This window comes from Grammomys surdaster, unplaced genomic scaffold (genome assembly GCF_004785775.1).
Source record: "Grammomys surdaster isolate TR1022 unplaced genomic scaffold, NIH_TR_1.0 185, whole genome shotgun sequence".
NCBI lineage: Eukaryota > Metazoa > Chordata > Mammalia > Rodentia > Muridae > Grammomys > Grammomys surdaster.
This window is the reverse complement of record NW_021604630.1, coordinates 5,394,697-5,415,050: the sequence shown is the minus strand read 5'-3', so window position 1 is coordinate 5,415,050 and position 20,354 is coordinate 5,394,697. Positions and strand designations below refer to the sequence as shown.

Here is a 20,354-nt window from a genome sequence, read left to right as displayed (position 1 = left end):
TGAAAATGTGACTTTAGTCTCAGCTTTTGTTGACAATTTTCTTTCTTATGTATGTCTTGCAATTCAAAGTAAGACCTTGGAAGAAAGTTGTCCTATCAACTTGGGAATATGGGTCTAATGAGCCCTCAGTACAATCTCTGATGCTCAGTCAATATTTAAATTACTTGTTATATGGATAATCAAATGACTGGGAAATCTGCTATGACAGTTAAAAAATTAAAAGATACTGTGTTATAGACTAATATTCAGACGTGTTGTAAAGTGGGTTCTTCTGCACTGTGTTGGTTAATAGAGCCATATTCTTTGGCTCTGCCTGATTAATAATTGGTGCCTCTCTAGAATGGACCAGGATATCTTCAGGTATTCATAGGGTTGAAAATGGGATATGCTTCTTACTTCATGGTCTGTGTAACCCTGAGTTGCAGCTCTATGTTCATTCCTCTGGGGCTCCAAGCTCTCTTCGTTTGGCATTTGGTATTGTTTTCCTTTCTCAAGTTTCTGCCTTGTTAGATTAATTTGAGATGATGATAATGTTGGTATCAGAACACTCATGAATGGACAGTACTTGTGGGAAATATTGCTGAAGACCATGATTGCATTTCCATCTGGCAAATGACTTCCCTTTTATAGAGATGTGAACATCTTTGCTGTGCCAAACTGTTACATGACAGATACAACTTATAAGTAATAAAGTTGAATTTTTTAGGTTTAAAAACAAAATTAAATGAAGCATCTTATGGTAAAACCAGCCCTTAATTAGCTATGCTAATACTGAGCCAAGCATGGCAGAATGTCTCCTGTGCAACATGTTCCATGTGATCTTGTTAGCATGCTTACTGCCGTTGGAGGAATGACCCAAATGATCACACACACCCCACAGAGTGGAATGTGGAGGGGAGAGAGAGAGAAAGGGAGAGAGGGATAGGGACAGAGAGAATGGTTCTCCAACTCTTGGGAATCCTGATTCTATAATAAATTATAGTTTTCATATATTTATCAGAATATGTTGATAACCTGAACTAAATGCCATGTGTGCCCATACTGTCACAAGACAGTGAGGATGTTAAGAGCAGAAGACAAAGGGGTAATGGACAAGGTTAAACCATGGGAGATTACCATTCTTATTAACTTAGAAACTAAGTGTATTATAACTCCATTGGGGAAGAATAGGGAATGGGGAACTTCCACCTATTTCTTCCTCACATGTACCAGGAAATAAAAGCGAAAAACAAACAAACAAAAAACAAAAAAAAAAACCCAAGAAAATAATAGGAGCCAAGTGGAATTAAAAGGTGGAAAGTGTTTTCCCAAGAACATGCCAAGAACAAACAAATCAGATGTAGATGATGATGGGGCAGTGTGCTCCTCACAAAACCCAGATCATCTCCATTGAATCTGTGGAGAAGTAGTAGCTCAGGAATATGGATCTACAACTCGGGAGAATTCTGAGAGTTAAATGTTTGATCCTATGATTGCTCAAACCTGTTTTTCTTTTCTTTTCTTTTTTTTTGTGATTTTTATTCGATATTTTATTTATTTACATTTCAGATGTTATCTCCTTTCCCCATTCCCCCCATTAATCCCCTATCCCATCCCTCTTCCTCCTTTTTTGTTTTTTGTTTTTGTTTTTGTTTTCTTTTACCTTTAAATTACATGTAAGTATTAAGGTCAGTTCTAGGTTGAGGAACTAGCAATACAATAGATGCAAATAGTCAAGAACATGCAAGACAATAAACCCAGATAGTCAAAGAACAGAACTCAAGAAATTAGACTCCAGACACCCAAATAACCTTATTAAAATCGGAGTACAGAGCTAAACAAAGAATTCTCAACCAAGGAAACTTGAATGGCTGAGAAGAACCTAAAGAAATGTTCAACAGCCTTAGTCATCAGGGAAATGCAAATCAAAACAACCCTGAGATTCCACCTCACACCAGTCAGAATGGCTAAGATCAAAAATGCAAGTGATAGCAGATGCTAGCAAGGATGTGGAGAAAGAGGAACACTCATCCATTGTTGGTGGGATTTTAAGCTGGTACAACCACTATGGAAAGCAGTCTAGCGGTTCCTCAGAAAATTGAACATAGTATTACCTGAGGACCCAGCTATACCACTCCTGGTCATATATCCAAAAGATGCTCCATCATATAACAGGGACACTATGTTCATAGCAGCCTTATTTATAATAGACAGAAGCTAGAAAGAACTCAGATGTTCAAAAGAGGAATAGGTACAGAAAATGTGGTACATTTATACAATGGAGCACTATTCAACTATTAAAAACAATGAATTCATGAAATTCTTAGGCAAATGGATGGAACCAGAAAATATCATCCTGAGTGAGGTAACACAGTTACAAAAGAACACATGATATGCACTCACCGATAAGTGGATGGTAGCCCAAAACTCACAATACCTAAGATACAACTCACAGGCCATATGAAGCTCAAACCTGTTTTTCTTTAGCTTGTCAACATCAATGGGCTTCTACTAAACATTGAATGAAAACATATTGACTTAAAACTTTCCAGAATGAAGTATTTTCTCAACACAAAGTACAAGTCCAAAATACAAGTATTGGGTCTTCTAAGTTACACTGCCAAGCTTTGAGATATCATCATCATCATCATCATCATCATCATCATCATCACATGGTTAATAACAAAAGAAAATGAACTAATTGTAGTCATTGGTGCTTTGTTTCATTTTTAGGAAATTAGTCAAAGTCATTAGGATATTTAAGGTTTCTTTCTTACTTTCAGTTTGTTAACTTCCCTGTCCATTTCCTAAATAGAGCCAGATTTACTCACTAATCAGACAGGGTGTGGAATTCAAAGAAGTTTTTTCACCATACTTCTGTGTGTTATATCTGTTTCTCTCCCAGCACATCACAAGTCCACATTGGCTATTCCCAGATGAGAGTTTATTCTTGTATTAACTTGTAAACATCCTTTTCTACCTTTAGGTGGAATGGCTGAAAAATGAGGAGCCCATTGACTCTGAACAGGATGAGAATATTGACACCAGGGCTGACCATAACCTGATCATCAGACAGGCCCGACTTTCAGACTCAGGGAATTACACCTGCATGGCAGCCAACATCGTGGCCAAGAGGAGGAGCCTCTCAGCAACTGTGGTGGTCTACGGTAAGACCAGCCCAAAGGCCAGGAAGGGATAGGGAGGGATAAAAATCAGAGACATAGAGAGCCATCTACTGTATTAAAACTTCCCAGGGCAAGAGCTAAGGGGCTCCTGGGTCCATTCACAGAGTACTGTCCTGCCTCACCCCTCTGCCAAGTGAGAAAACATTCCTAACACTATTAATGTGTTTTCTGATGGATTTGGTCTTGAGCTGTTGTGAGACATCCAGTGGTAGTTTCAATTTCTCTCTCTCTTAAAAATAATAATATAGTGAAGTTTTTTTCATTTCCATTGAGTTTATATTAGGAAAGAGTCATAGCAGGAAATTTAGGCTTCCCACCTTTCCAAACTGCCAGTCAGTTCTTCTCCTACCAGATGAAATGCACACATTCAAATATTGTTGTTTGCTGATGATCTCAGGTATTATATATAAAGGCAGTTCCCAACTACTTAAGAAAAGGCTTTCCTTTCCAGAATAGAAGAGCCATGGGATTTATTTCTGAAGCACTTAAAAGTGATAGAAATTTAAATGCTGGTATTTTCTTCTTATACTCCAGACGGTCAAGTGCCTTAGAGATCTGCTGATGAGTTCTACCCATTTTTAATAGTTTCCTTCAAAGCATACTCTCTTGGTTCCTCTTTCAGAAGAATAGAAGAATAGGGAACACTGTTGCTTCCCAACAGAGCAGGAAGTGGGACTCTGAACCATCTCTTCTTCCCCAGACACCTGATTCAGTACCTGGCGCAGTGGCTTGCACATAGTAGGCCATCAATACAAACCTTTCTCCTTTTTTTCTCCCCTCCCCATTTTTGTCTCTCAGTGAATGGAGGCTGGTCTTCCTGGACAGAGTGGTCAGCCTGCAATGTTCGCTGTGGTAGAGGATGGCAGAAACGTTCCCGGACCTGCACCAACCCCGCTCCTCTCAATGGTGGGGCCTTTTGTGAGGGAATGTCAGTGCAGAAAATAACCTGCACTGCTCTTTGTCCTGGTGAGATATACACAGATTCCCTTCTCCTTCTAACTTACCAATGCTGTTAAGGTGCTGTGGAGCAAGCAATGTAGACTTCCTTCTTAAGACACCCTGGTCCAAGGTCTTAGACCATTGCCTCTGTCCACGGTGCTGATTCTGAATTCATTATAATGTTAAGAACATGGGTGAGACCCTTGCCACAGGGCTTGTGATAGTGGTATTGGTTGGACTAAGTCACCACCTTCTCCCCTTGACTTTCCCACTTGATGGCATGTATTTGAGTACAGTAACCCGGGATTGGGTGAGCTTCCTTCAAGCACAAAATAGCAACTACCCAGAACTTGACCGTTGATCAGGTTCAGGTTGGTAATTATTTGCAATAAAATTGGCAGAGATTGTCCATTGCAGTGGTTTGCTTTTATGTCTGGCGTGCACTTGCCTTCCTTTCCAAGTAGTAGAAGATCTCATTTTACTGAATGTGTCTCCTATCAGTTCTTTTGTTCTCTCTTCCTGGCTGTAACCCAGTTGATACAATAAGAACTACTTACTTTATAGAAAGCATGTCCTCCAACAAAGAAAATAACTGCTCCTGAGTTTCATATGCACCACATACGTTTAAATTCAAGAACTTTTTCCAGAGCCTCATATCTTTAATTTTCCAATTTGAGATGCTCTAGAAGCAACGGTGAAACTCTGACCAACAGTGTATTTTCAGTGTCTAATTTGTCCTTGTATTTTATTATCATTTATTGAGTGCTTACTATGTGCCAGGTACTGTGCAGGATGCTTTCATACATGCCATGCCATTACCTCTCCATTGTGATTTTATTGTCCACAGATGACAGAAGTGGTCAATTAAAGCCATGTGACTTACATTCTCAGCTAAAAAATTTGTAAAACCAAGACTAAGACTCAGACATTTTTGATACAGATTCAATACTTTTAAATTTTTTCCTATTTTTTTTTTTTTTACTAATTGGTTTAGATTAAACCTTGTAGCTCTTAACCTACATAAGCATGGCGAAAACTATTCCTAGGAGGTAATGGGGCAATTGCCTCAAACATCTGTCCTAGTCTCTTGGGTTGATATTTAATGGAATTAAGTTCAGTCTTTTCATTTCAATGTACAACAGCAATCTATGACCCAAGAAATTCTATTTCTGTAGGTTCTGCCATCTTGGGGTTTCAATGACCTGTTTTCGTTTAACACTATCAGTTCAAGGGGGTTTAACTTTTTATTGTTTAGGGGACGTGGAGACTTAAAATCAGTCTACACTGTTTACCACTCTAATCTGTAATCCCATAGTGCATTAGTGGACATCCTGAGGTATAGCACATAGCTGCTTGTCCATCAATTATGCTCTTGGGCATGAAATTCTGGGAAAGAATGGATACCAACTTTATTAGACAACTAAAAGACTCCAGTCAATCAACCATTTGCCTAAATTCAATCATTGGTCTTATCCTGATACAGCTTTAATTAAAAAATAAACTCTTAGAGGAAAGATGCCTTGACCTCTCAATTTGGTCTTAGTGGGGTGACAGTCTGTTTAATGTATAGGGTGTGTCTTCCTATAGCTGCTGACTTGTGGTAATGGTGGCATCTGTTGTTTTCCTTTCAAGTGGATGGCAGCTGGGAAGTGTGGAGTGAATGGTCAGTCTGCAGCCCAGAATGTGAACATCTTCGTATCCGTGAGTGCACAGCTCCACCCCCAAGAAATGGAGGCAAGTTCTGTGAAGGTCTCAGCCAGGAGTCTGAAAACTGCACGGATGGTCTCTGCATTCTAGGTAACACCATCTATTTGTGGTGATATGCATACATTCGCATGTTTTCAGAAGAATGGCCCAATCATTGACTGGGTTTAGTAAAACAGCAGAAAGTCAGTAACCAGAACTGAGAAGACACACACACACATGTGCAAACACAAACACACACACAGACACACACACACACAGACACACACACACACAGACACACACACACACAGACACACATACAGATACACACATATACACACATACATATTGCTGAAAAGTACGTGAGCACATTCATTTTTGGTACAGATAGAATGAGTTATAGGTTTTTTTTTTTATTTATCTTGTGATTTTCAGGGAATGAAAGCTTAGTGCTCGTGCGTACACTGAGCTAGTTCTCTATTATTGGACCACGTCCTTAGGCCAGATGAAGCTATTTAAATATTTTATTACAACCTAACCAGGCAGTATTTCCAGAGAACAAACCTCTAAAATGTAAGACTTTTAGAAGCTACCACTTCTAAGTTAATGAAACCCTGATACTGATTGCTATGAATTTGTATCTCTGAAGAACTTTATAAAACTTTAAATCTCTTAATGCATCTTCGGAGGCCAAGGTTCTCTGGCAAAGAAGACGTTGCAACTGCATTTGGCTGATAGTAGAAGGAGAATGAATGAGCCCTGATGGTAGAAGTTTTGTCTCATATTGGTCTGGTAGACTAGGGAATGGAATGTTTATCTCTCAGTTCCCAGGCCTTTGTTTTATTTTTAATATCATATTGTTACTACCTCCAAGTGATTCTTCGGTGAGATTTGAAGGTATGGAAGAAGGAGAAGTCATTTTAACATGGTGATTTCTTTTATTAATACTGTGGTTCCAGCCAACTCATTTGACTTCTTTTACTATAAGTACCAAAACTTATATCCATCTTCAGTTATTAGCAGAGGCATATGTTGACAGGACATGTCCGAATCTTTCCTGGAAGAGAGTATAACTCCCACTTATATGAACTAAGCTGCATTGATATTTTACAGTTCTTTAAAAATGATACCAGGGCCATCCATGTCCTCTAGAACTAGGTTACTTACATGGATACTCCTTGCATGATATCCAGCAAAGAAATGCCACATCTTAGTTGGTCGTAATCACTTGTGGAGTGTATACTACATATCATTAGAGAAAATGACACCGTGAATGAAATACTTCTGGTCAATCTATTTCTTTGCATTCATGTGACTGGGTGTTCTTGAAGAAAAGTATATGATAAGTGTTGCATTTTCAGAATAAATCTGCATGGTTCATGCACTGTTTAAAATGGCTAATGTATTAAAATTAACACATTGATACTCACAATATTTTTATTCCTGACACAAGTATGAGATCATGCACATGTCAGATCCCATACAAGGAGTGATGATCACAGATGATATAGTCAGAAATTTCAGTGTTGAAACCTTTTTGCTCTCCATTCAGTGAATACCAGCCATCTACCCCTGCATACACTCATTAGTCAGATAGTTAAGCAAATGTGTTTCCGACAACTCTTTAATATCACCAAACTTTTCAGAATCATGGCTCAAAATCTGGGACTGTTTTTTCACCTTACAGACAGGTTTTGAAAGTGATACAGTTAGGATTATGGTTTTCATATGCCTTTTAAAAGATGATGGCACTATAGAAATGTGGCTTCTAGTTGAACTTCAGATAACTGTCGTAATATACTTTCCTATAAATCACAGATTGGACTTGAATATATGACTTTAAGCTTAGTTGTCTATGATGTAATGTGATAGTTACTCATGGCAGACGTAGTGCTTAGCACTTAATGTAAGAAATAAAGGTTATCCTATGGGTGACTATAACTTGTATTTGTGCCATGATTCACACACATCAGCCAGCTGAGGAAGAGCCCTGTTTAATGCAGAAAGGAATGGTCAGCACTGAAAGTGAGCTGCTAAGATTAGATCCCACTTTACACAACAGATATAGACTACCGAGGGAGTCACAAAATACCAAAAATAAATAAGTAATTGAATCAATCAATACATACAATTGAATCAATACAAAACAATACATTCTTATGGAAGGAAAGGAGAAGATTGAAGGGAGGAGAGATGAAAGCAAATTGAAGCACTGAAGACCAACAAGCCCAGATATTTCAGTCAGTGTCCCAGTGCCAAGTCCAGTGGTTGGCTAACTACTACAAAAATCCAGAAGATGGGATGTCCCAGGTCAAAGGCCAAAAGTCAGGAAGAGCTAGTATTTCAGTTCAGAAACTGTATGGGAGGACAATTCTTTATCACTCCTGCTAGAGTCAGTCGTTTCTTTCTTTGTGAGTCTTTAACGGATTGAGGAGGACTACTTACATTTACATAGGAGAACTACTTATATACATGTCAAAATGTCATGCGCTTTACTGAGTCTCCAGTTTTAAAAGTCACTCTCATCACCAACACTCTGATACAAATGTCTAGAATAAAACAAAACCAGATAGCTGGTGTTTCATGGCCAAGTGAATACATAAAATTACTCATCATAAATGTATATGTACTTGGAAGTTTTTAAAACGAGTAGTATTTCATATTTGGGCAGTTGTTGGCCATAATTCAGACAGTGGCTTTAAGTAACTTATTGATTGAACAAAGCTTTTTTTCCCCTAGACAGTGACAATGTGTAGGTTTAATCAAACAGAGGCAAATTCCCGATTACCTAGTTAGTATTTTGCTATAGTGAAAGTAAAATAGCCAGAAAGCCTCCAGGCTTGTACTATACTCAGCTTTTGAGGTAGGTGCTCTGTTAAATCCTCCATAAGCTGAAAATGCAGCATGGGCTTTACCCCTGACATTCACTCTCTCTACTAAGAGATGCTCCATTTCCAGCGTCTTTTGCCTTCGTACATGTGTGTTAGGATATCGGAAATACTTTCAGGACCGTAAGGACTACAGTAATCAATAGTTTTAGTGTAAAAGGTGGAGAAGTGAGTGAATTTAGAGGAGAATGAGCTGTATCTGCAATCTGCATATCAGTTGGGAGGGTTGGCTGGGCAGAGCAGGAGGATCTATTCTGTCATTCTAGACACTGTTCACCGAATGTATACAAGCTCCCCGTCTTTGTAGGAAGCAGAACAGCAGTCCAGTTAAATGATTATCAGGGTTAGTCCATGGTACTCTTTCATACTGTCAGATGCTCTTGGTGAAACTGCTGTGCTCTCAGAGTTGCACCAAGAAGTGTTGGCTTTGATTAAATTAGCATTTGGCTACCGCTTTGTAAAACAGCAGCTTCGTTGAAGGATCTAGGTCATGGTTCAACATGGGAATTTCCTTCATACTAATTTTTTTCCTTATGTGCCAAACATAACCCTATGGCACCTTCTTTTGGAGGTTTAACAATGACATTGTTCAGCTTTTGGATAAACTTCAATGATTTTATTCTCTTTAGCCTGCAAAAAAAGTTTCTGAATCTTCTCTATTATCCTGGGGTCAGTCTCTCTCTCTCTCTCTCTCTCTCTCTCTCTCTCTCTCTCTCTCTCTCTCTCTCTCTCTCCTCCAGATGGAGATGCCAGCTCTGAATGATCACTTTAATATTTGGGTATGATTGTTGCTTGGCCACATGTGGCTGAGTCGCAGAACCTTAGAGTGATGCTCTCATACACGGCCACACCTAAATGCTCTCAAAAAGAAAATAAATGCCTCAAGGCTGGAGAGAGTGAGACTAGACAGGTTTTGCAAAAAGAATCCATGGATCCAAATTGCAAGCATAAACTAGACATCTGATCCTTTTATGGTTGAAAATTGTCATTTCAGGGAAGAAAGATCATTATGGGCGTGACTGGCTGAAAAGGGGGACTCGTATGACCATGGCTTCTTAAAGTAGGACTTGGGTGGCCATGTTTTCTGGGTTTAAACAGAATCTTGTAGCTGTCTGACCTCCATCCTTTCATCTTTGCAGCATGTTTGAGAATCACAGCCAGTATGACATAACCCGAGTGTGCCCATGGACAGGAACAGAAAGATTAAATAGAGGCTGTTCAGATTGATCCTCTGGGTTGGGAGCCACCTTCTCTGTGGCTTTTTATTCCAATAAAAAGGAAAAAGAGGAGGGCTTTGGCTTGAGAAGATTAAATGGATCTGCTTCAGAAGAAGGGATTAGCCTCTAGATGTGTGGTGTGACTAAAGCCAGAGAAATGCCACGGGGGACTTAAAGAAAGAGGAAATCTTCCAGGCAATGCTACCTGCAAACCAATCTGTTTGTCTTGGAAAGACAGAGAGTATAGGTCATTTCAATATTGACAGCTTGGAAAAGGACAATTGGGTTAAATGGCCATTTGTTTTCATTTCTGATAGGCACATTGATAAAGAAAAGTTTGAATGGATACTTTGGAAGCCGCATCAAAGATAATGACAACCATACAATAGTGGCTCAAACAAACATTCCCAAGGCCCAGCTAATAATACAAACACTTTCTTTATTGAGCCTTCCACTTAAATGACCTAGAGGAAAGTCCTGAAAGGATGAAGCTGTAATCACATGAAAATAATCGTTGCTTTGTTAAGAGTTTTCTCTGACCTCATTGTTATCTATTACAGTAATTACCACCCCTTCCCTTTATTTCGGCCACTGAATAAGAGACATTTTATTCTATAATAGTTCAGAGCATCTGAAATAACAATTCTTGTCCTCCTTTTTTGTCAGTGACTTATATGGAACACCTATTTTTCACGTAAGATTATAGTAGATAAGTGTCTCTACCAACACCAAACTCATCTACTCCTTTCTGTGGGCAAAGATGTAGGAACAATACTAAAATTACACTTGTTTAATTACACTTGTTTAAATTCCAGAACAGGTTTCACTGCATAGCTGCTTAGTTCCAGCAGGAAGTCTCTGTAGCCAAGACATAAAATTGACATCACCAAGATACCATCCTAATGCAATTTATTCTTCTGGGGCCCTAAAGTGTCCTACATCTTGCAAATTCTTCCCATGTAGTTAGAAAATTGAAGGAAGTCCTCCCATTTCATGTGTAGTACAAAGGGGCTAGGTTTCCATGGTAGAATGCTTGCCTAGCATATATAAATTAGGCCTTGCATTCCATCTCCTACACTGCAAACAAGTAAAACTCCAGCAGTAACTCAGATTAATAGTGCTGACTAGGTACTCCTTTTGAACAAAGACTTGGTAGTTTGCCTTGCTGCATAACAAACAATTGATTAATTCACGGGTGCCTTTGTATGCACTACACAGCAAATGTGCATGTGATGCTGCAGACACACAGGAGTCATAAGGATGCAGATCTGGGCACACAGGCAGCCATTAGGCAAGTTAGTAACAACATCTCCCCCATACCCCAGTAAACATTGTCCCATTATGGGACACCCCATAAGAAGATCAGTATATCATAAACTTTCGGGAGACAGTGGAATGACTTCAGGCTCAAGTTTCCATTGTGTTTAATTTAAAAAGAAAAAAGCAACATAAACATTTCAATCCTCGGGTGTCATACGGGAAGTATTCCTTGAAATTCTAGAAGCTGAAACTTTTTGCCTTTTGCTTTATGGGAAGAAAGCTCCCACTTAATGTGCCATATCCTAGGTAGAATTGACCATAAAAAGGATAAAATAAATAAGTAAACCATGCAAAGATTGATCATAAAACCTCCTTTATTATCTACTCAATATATTCTTTTTTATCTTGCCTTTTTCATAAGTAAAAAGGTATCGGATTGTTTTAAGAAGTAATCCTCTTTCCAAATAAGGATGGACCTTCACCCAGTGGCCCATTATTGTTGTACTCTTTGAAAAGTCTCTCCCCTTCTTACCAGCTAGCTCTGAAACATTTAAAATTCCTTTTATCACCATGATATTCTCGATGGCCATCTCCTTTTTTATCCCCCATAGATCTATGCTGCCTGTAAACTTGCCTGACAGGGTAGCCTAGCTGAGAATTGCTTTCTCTAGTCTCTCTTTTTCTCCTTCTATCTCTTTCACCTATCTTCATCCACTCCTCTTAACCATGTTGTGATGCATTTTCCCCCCTCTGTTTACATACTTGTCCTGGAGTTAAGCAGGCCATACTATATGGTACTTTAACAAGAATGTATGGATGTTTGTTTTACCGTGAATGAATGTCTCTTGATTTTATACCCTTAATTTGACTTCAGGAGGTAGTCCCTAGCAGGAGATGGGCCAGGTGAATGACTCTAAAGGCCACATCCAGCTCTGTCATTTTATGACATTGATAATAGTTGGGCACACTAAGGAGAAGGATCAGGAGAAAGAAGGCACACTTCCAGCCTGGCTGATCCACAGGGAACAATGAACGTTCCCCACTACACCACGCAAGGGATGCTCTGGTTTGCAAAATCACAGAAAGCATCTGTTTTCTAACAATTTGACAGCAAAGAAATTGTACAAAACCATTCCACATTTTCAACATAAACTCAAATCTCCTTTGTTATGGAATGGAAGGAGGGATCAAATTAGCATCCATGATGTCTTTTCTACTTGTCTGTGTATTCGTTTGTTTCCATAGCTAATAGGAACAGCTTTCAGTAGCTGCTGATGACCATGGTCCTTTTGTGTTAGGAAAGTTTCTAGCATGTAGACTTGTCAAAAAAAATTAGCTCTCTGAATTACAGATTCGACATTAACATTGTAATTAGTTCAAGATTCAACTCCACAAAACTCTGCGCTAAGAAATATTCACCTGGGCTGAAGAAAGATTTAATAACTGAGCTCATAGAATTCTTGGGCTGTGAAAGAAATGGCAAGTACCCAGTGGCGGAGGTGATTTAAAACTGAGCAATCTACTCAATAAAATTCAGTGGCCTCCAGGGTGTGCTGAAGGAAGCAAATGAACGGAGATAGAGGACATCTTGTATCTTGGTTCTACTTCCTCCCTTTGATTGCATATTAAATGCATGTATGTCTGCAAGAGAACTTGAAACAGTGACCTGTGAACTGAAGATGCCAGTATCATGACTTCTTTCACCCTTCGAGACTTCTCCAAAATGATGTCATCAAAGAAAAAGAAACGCAAGTAGTCTGAGATGTTCATTTCACAACAATGTTAGTGTTAGAGGGAATGGAAAATTACTAATATCAGTCAGAAAAATACAACAGATAGCAAATATCCTTGAGCTAGGAGTCAAGACTCTGTGGTATCAATTCAGATGGTTTGTTAACCAGCTGTGACTATGGGCAAGAATCATGATATTGCAACCCAAGGAATAAGCGCACAGTAATGTCTAAGTTCCATGGATGCTCTGAAAGTTGAAAATAATTTTAGACATTGGATATTGATCTCATATATATGGGTATGTATACAAACACATGCCATATGGAAATTAGGAAGGCACCACTGAAATTTCAGGATTCAGAGCTTTTGTATTATTTTGAGAAGTTAATCTCATTCTTTCACACATAAAGTTAAAGATTTCAGAGGCCGTTACACAGAGTACAGGGCAACTTTTAACTAAGAAATAAATTGCCCAATCCCAGTGAAAGAGGACACTATACTCATTCAGGATCCAATTATGGAATTAAGACTTCTTAGCACCTATTATTATATAATAAATATAATATAACATAATATAATATATACATATATGTATATATGTATACACACATACAATACCTATTATTAGAAAGCTACCTTTTCTGCTTGTGCTGTAACACTTAGCACTAAGTCAGTTCAAAGATACTTAGCGTTCTTGTTTTATTCAGTTCCTGTTCTTGGTGATAAACTAGGAAAAATAGACTACTTGTTCTATAATTGTAACTATGTGTCTAATATAAAGAACTTGAGTAGCTTCAAGAGCTAGAGTGACTGACCTTGGTGGAATAGACTGGTAAGCCTACCCTTAGGGAAACTGAAACAGAAGGATGGCTTAGAAAAAGCACAAATGGGAAAAGGGTGAGGGAGAATGTTTGAACTAGGGCTCCTCAGATTCCAGTTTCTCTTGAAGAAGTTCTTTGTGAGCCAAGTTCTGTCACCCACCCATAGCAAGTGTCAGAACTTATCAAAACAGTTGATAAGTCACTATATATAGCCTTCCAGAACCCTCCATTGCATTCCAGACTCTTCTTGGAGTCTGGTGGAGCTCTCTGTTAAAAGTTGTTATTTCTACTCTATGGCCTGAATGTTTGCTACATGAGTGCTTGGGAAATACCACCACTAGCTAATTAGCATACTCAGCATCCCTCTAACACTTATAAGATCCACTCTCCTAGTAAATTTTAAATGCACTGTATGATATTGACTGTAGTCACAACACTGGACATTTCTTTCCAGAACTTCCTGATCTAACTACATTGAAACTTTCCATTCATCAACCTTTGCCTCTAGCCCTTGACTCACCACTAAGGCCAGCAGCAACACTTTACTTTCTAGTCTGAGTTTTTAGATTCCACATGGAAAACAAACCATGCAGTATGTTTTCTGTCTGTGGCTGTTCTAACTTCACATAGCATAGGGTCCGCAAGTCCTTACATGACATCGTGAGTGACTCTTCTGCAAAGTTTGAACAATATTCTGTCATATATCTATATGATAGAACATGTCTACATATACATGTATCACATTCTACCAGCTGTCAACAACATTTTCTAGAATGTTGATTAATACTTAAAATACCTGGATATTACATCTATGTTAAGTGATCATTTGCTCTGGACATTTTGTTCCATTTTTGGTGTTTTGCTTGATTGGTCTTTTGCAGTGGTGAGGAGTGGAAGGTATTTTTGCATGCTAGCCCAGTCCTCACCCACTGAGCTGTATGTCAGCTGGCATGCACATTTGAATGGGTGCAGACATTTATTGCAGACAAACACAAATGGATCAAAGAAAAGCATTCCTGGCCCAGAGGAGGAGTTCAGTATGCATCTTCCCTGAAAATAGAGTTGGAAACCAGCATTTTGCCCCTTAGAAACCAGTTTTGATCAGAGAAGTTGCAGAAATTATGGAAAGGTTTTGCAGGAACCTTGGAATGTGAAGGCTCCTACCATTATAAAACCCATCATAGAAACAAACCAAAGCCCAGACTGACTGCTACTGGAGAGAGCATCGTGGAAGCTCATGTGTTTTCAAATGATTGAAGTCATGGACCACCTGGCTTTCTGTTACTGGCTTAGTTCAGTAACCACAGTGATCCTCAAGGCCATCTATTGCTGCAAGTGACAATATTTTTCTTATTTAATGGCTAAATCATATTTGATTGTGCGGCCACAAAATGGTCACCACAGGCTGTGGAGCTTAGGGAGCTGCATAGATAGCTTACATATGCCATGTTATATCGAGAGAAGAAGAAAAGGATCTGATGTTAACATGAAAGTAGCCAGCAAAAAAAAAAAAATGTGGTTCAAAATAGCTAAAAGAGGGTATTTTGAATCTTCTCATATTAAAAAAATGATAAATGCATCAGGCTAATGGACATGCTGATTCTTCTGCACAAGGCAATGACATATTGAAACCATATCTACCAAATAACTAAATACAATTATATATGAGTAAAAAGCAAAACTTATGTTGACATGGAGTCTGGAAATTTCAATGATTAGTTAGTTCAAACTATAATATGGAAATACTCCTTGTGAGAATCGTTTTTAAAGACACATATTTGGATCTTACATACAGTCGTTGGAAAAGCAAAGGAGGGGAGGAGATCGCACCTCCTAAATGAACACTAATTATTTGCTATAGCAGAGGGCAGTGCTAGAGCCATGGTCACCAAGTATGACATGCATGAGCTGTCTGTGGTAGTGCCCTGTGGTAGTTCATTTAATAAGCATCATGGGATCTTTGATAATTCTTAGGTGGAAGATATCACTGGATCTGTTTTTCACCTACTGATGTTGGAAAGCTGGCAGGAGTTGTGAGTGGGAAAGGGAGGTGTTGACCCATCTTGTGGAAGGGTAAATATGTGACCTTCACTGGGTCTTCCCTTCTCCCAGCCCCCCCCAAAAAAAAACTTATCAGGAAATCACAATGAGGGATTCAGACACACACATACACACACACACACCCCACACACACACACATACAAAAGAAGACTCTCCCACTTACCTGTTCTGAATTTTGCTCATTAGACAGGTTTATAGTGAACACAAATACTGGTTGCTGCATTTCTGTGTGTTTGAACACCAAGCGACCAGAATCCTCACCTGTCCAGTCAGCGTCTGCCTGACACTCAGGCAGCATGATATGTCCAATGTCAAACAGGACTTCTATTTGTCTAATTTTCTTCCGTGCTAATGCAGGCTTTCAGGAAGACCCTGGGACTTCCTCCAGCCTTGGGCAGCATTCACAGGGCATAAAACAGGCTTGTAATTATCTCTCATTATTGGGAAAGAGGTAATGCTTGAGTAAATGAAACACACACACACTGGTAATCAATAGCTCCAGCTGCGCTTTTCCCCCCATCTGCAAATAATGAAATATCTTTTAGTCAGCTCCTCTGAGTGATTTCTTTTGTTTTGCATTTGAGTGTGTTTGTGGTATGCTTGGGTACATATTTAATTGTAATGTATGTGAACGTATGGGATGGGGGTTGGGGTGGCATACATAGAGGCCCAAGATCAAATCAAGTATTTTCCTGAACCACTCCATTTATTGAGGCAGAGTCTCTCACTTGAACCTGAAGCACATCAGTTTGGCTAATCTATCTCTTCAGCTTGATCCAGGGATCCCTCCCACATGCTGGGATTACAGATGAGCCACAGCACCCACCAACATATACGTGATACTAGAGATCCAAACTTAGGTCCCCCCATTTATTAGGGTGGCTTGCCTTCTGTGTCATCTGCCCATCCATCTCTGTACTATTCATCCTATTGTTTTACCCTTGCAATGCCACATAGACTCAACAGACTCATCACTCTCTAGCATGGTACATTCTAGGGACCTGTAAATGACAGGTATATATACATGAGTTCATAATATAGAAAATCTAAACATGAAATCATTAAGTTTTTTTTAAAAAAAACTTATTCTGTGTTTTATGGACAGTAAGCTGTCCAACCTGGGGAGAGTGATTATCTGCTAATGAAGCAATCACCAGAGACGTCAGGTTCTGCATCTCTGAAGCAGGAGGCTTTTCTGAGAAACTGTCGTGAGAGGGATGTCCCAGAGAGAGGCAATGCCATGAACTGAAATGTCGCTTACAAGGGAGCAGAAGAGTTAATAGATTTATCACACACACAGTTAGACGAATTTTGTTGAGGATCTCTAGAAACAAATTCATAGTTGTTGGGGTGAGACCACAAAAGCAGGACAGTAGGCTATGGTCTGAGGTGGCAAAGGACCAGGGTTCAGTATTGCTTGCTGAGGCTAGAAATTGTAATAAATAAAACAGAAACAGTGTGGGGGGAAAAGAGACAGATCATTTAACATATTGGTAAACTGAACAATTCGAGTTTGAAAAATGTACAAAGGGAATTACAATGAAAGCGTTGATATACATATTTTCAGGTCAGAAAAAGGTTTCAAAGAATATACTCTACAAAGAAGGAAATGAAAGCAGTCTTTGGAAAAGAAAATGAAGTAAAAGTAGGTTAAATGTTGACTGTAGTGACATGCTTGGGTTGTAGTCTGGGAAAGAGCTGCTGTCCCATGCACTGTGTTGATCCTATGAGGCTCAGAGACCATGCAGACACTGAGAGCAGTGTTTGAAACCGAACGGCACAGGTGTCAGAGATCCCAGCCCACAGCATCTGAAGAATTGTGGAGTTGGAGATGGTGTCCATCTGTCCAGGGCGGTTGCCTCCTCAGACCCAACCCCTCAAGTCCCCAGCATGTGCGTGGGTCTGCATGAGGCTGGCTGGATTTGGTTTCTAGTAGGGGCTAGATGCCAGTGGGTAGCTTTATAAATAGCTCTCAAGAACAATGGATCCCATGGAAATGCTTTGGGAAACTGAATGGGAGGGAAAGAAGCAAAGACTAAATTAAGGTAGAAGAGAAAGAATCATCACCTAACATAAAAAGTCAAGTGCTCCCACCCGCCCTCCTGCTTCCCATCCCTCATCCCTCCTGCACCTTCCTGTCATATATACCTTTATACACACACATACTGGCAGGGGGTGGGAGTCACACAACCATATTTCTACTGTACTAAATAATGACAAAGGCAGAAAGAAGAACAATAAGATACAAATTTTCTACGTGAAAACAATAACGTGACTGACTGCAAATTCCCTATATTTTCACACTACCACACATATAAGCATGCATATGTATATTTAATATTATATAAATAAAAATTAAAGAAAAGTCTAAACATGCATATCTGGCTGAATATTAGCAGTGTTTATTCTCTGTAGTAAATCTTTTTCTTCCTCTATGCCTGTCTAGGACGCTTAGTAAGTAAATGGTAAATGTGATTTTTCTAAAACAAACTTCTAAATAAGGCAGAGTTACAATTATGTACCATCAATTTCCTTCCATCCTTTTGCCCTCCCAGGGCCTAAGGCAGATCTTGGGAAATGGCTGTGAATTCCCCCCATACTACTGCTTAGCCGCTACTGGCTCCAAACTGCACTATTTCAACGCTTGTCAAATAGAAAACCAACTTTCCCAGACCTGTCTGTGTTCTGCCACCTCCCAGCCCCTTAGGGAAAAAGACACTAACTGGTGTTGACCACACAGGGTCCCTGATTTCTTGCCAGGAAGTAGTAGTAATCACAAAAACACAAACCCCAATTAATCAGGAGCTCTTGGAATAGGGCCCAGGCATGGGTGTTTATTTTAAAAGCTCCCCAGGTGATTCTAATGTGCAGCCAACATTAAGAACCATGGTCCTAATGGATTCATTTACTAGGGGGGCATTTGAATATGCCCTTTGGAGCGAGGGCAATTAAAGTGGAGAGGATTTGGTTGACCAAGGCCAAGTTGTTTCATGGCCTTGAGCTTTGTGAGAGATTGATTATGCAAAGAGAATAAAACCTCATTGTAGAATGGGCCAAGCCTTCAAAGTCGGCAAGGTCAGGAGATGGCCTTCCTTAGTGCACACAGAGGGCTGACATCAGGTTCAGTGTTTCACTGAGGAAAATGCTGTGCTTTGGAAGCTTCCTTACGAGGTATTCTTATTTTACAAAACACAGCAGAACCCAATTTTGATGCTAATGCCAGGGGACTGTGATGTACTTGGGCTCTAGAGCTTTCCAGTTTCTTCTACAAGATGCTGATTGATGTGAGAGATGCTGACTGGTAAAACAGTGGCCTTTTAAGGCATTTAGACACTGCAGCAGGAAACCAGTATGAATGGCTTCTGTTCCCATGTCATAGGTTGGGCTCCAGTTGGCTAACCATGGGTGGATGGAAGTGAAGTGTCCCTAGAGAATTTCTGGATTCCTTTCTTCTTCTACATATCAAGACACTAAGCTCTGACTCAGTTTGCTCTCACTCTAGCAGAGACACTAGACCAAATCAGTGAAGTTCCTGACCTGACATTGTGATCCATCTCCAAGCAGTAGCAAAAAAAAAAAAAAAAAATCATACCAACATGTACCATCATAACCATCATCACATGGTGAAATTCCTTCATCAGCTCCCACTTACTGCAGGTAGTAAGCCAAACCTGGGCCAACTGTGCTTCGCGGTTCTCTATGCATCTCGCTTAAACTTGAGTAGAAAAGACTGAGGGCATTTCTATACCTGGTTCACAGTAGGAGCATTGAAGTCTCATGTGGAACCCTTAAAGACCTAGGCCAGTTCAGCCCCCCAATCTGCCTCATTTGCACCAATTACCTTGGCACTGGAGCTGGCTCAGAGGGAATGTTCCTGCCTCATGTGCACGTATGCCAGGGTCTCCATCTCCAGTCCTTAACCCTTGGCTTCTCAGCCATATTCACTCTTACTTCGGGGCTATCCTCACTAGAATTCCACCACCCCACCTTTCTCACAGCTTGGTTATATTTTAGGAGTTTCTCTGAGGCTCCATCCTGTATCTCACCTGTTTTTAAGGGCGTTCCAGGATAATGCCCATTCTCATGGTTTAGAAGAAAAATACTGTTGAGCTTAGCCAGAGTTCTAAACTGGAATCTCCCATCTCCACTTGTGGCTGTAGCAATGTATCCCATTCCGGCATCTTAGCCCCGGCCTGCCAGTCTCTCAGTGCTTCCCAAATCGAATGCTTTCAGATGCTTTGCAGTTAGCAAAAAAAAACGGAAGCTCAGCTGAACCCACCAAAGTCTTTGCCTTCTTATTCTTGAGAACAGTAGCATCTGGGCTTCCAGCTGCCACCTACTTGCTCTGAGGGAAATGTGTTGAGTCTGTGTAGCAAGGAGCATGCAAGTATTCTTTGAAACCTGAATGAAAGTCTTGAGTAAGCAGGTCAATGTAAATAATACATTGTCATCCCAGAAATTGTTCATTTGACGACAGTACTTTCTGCTGTCTCGTTCTCCTTACTGTTAAATGGTCCACATACAGGAGGATGGTTTGCATCTAGCTTGTAAAATCTGCTTCTGTAACAGGTCAGACAGCTAAACACA

At 39.8% G+C, this 20,354-nt stretch overlaps 1 protein-coding gene across 6 annotated transcripts in view; it reads left to right on the top strand.

The window, feature by feature from the left end:
• The window catches only part of Unc5d (unc-5 netrin receptor D), a 514,815-nt gene that overhangs the window by 408,423 nt on the left and 86,038 nt on the right, over positions 1-20,354 (top strand). For 3 of the 6 annotated variants that reach the window (XM_028768243.1, XM_028768245.1, XM_028768244.1), the window contains exons 5-7: positions 2,966-3,146; positions 3,963-4,130; positions 5,736-5,900. In XM_028768243.1, coding sequence (XP_028624076.1) covers positions 2,966-3,146; positions 3,963-4,130; positions 5,736-5,900 — 514 coding nt within the window. The remainder of the gene's footprint in view (positions 1-2,965; positions 3,147-3,962; positions 4,131-5,735; positions 5,901-20,354) is intronic. The other 3 variants (XM_028768246.1, XM_028768247.1, XM_028768248.1) reach the window with 1 other exon arrangement.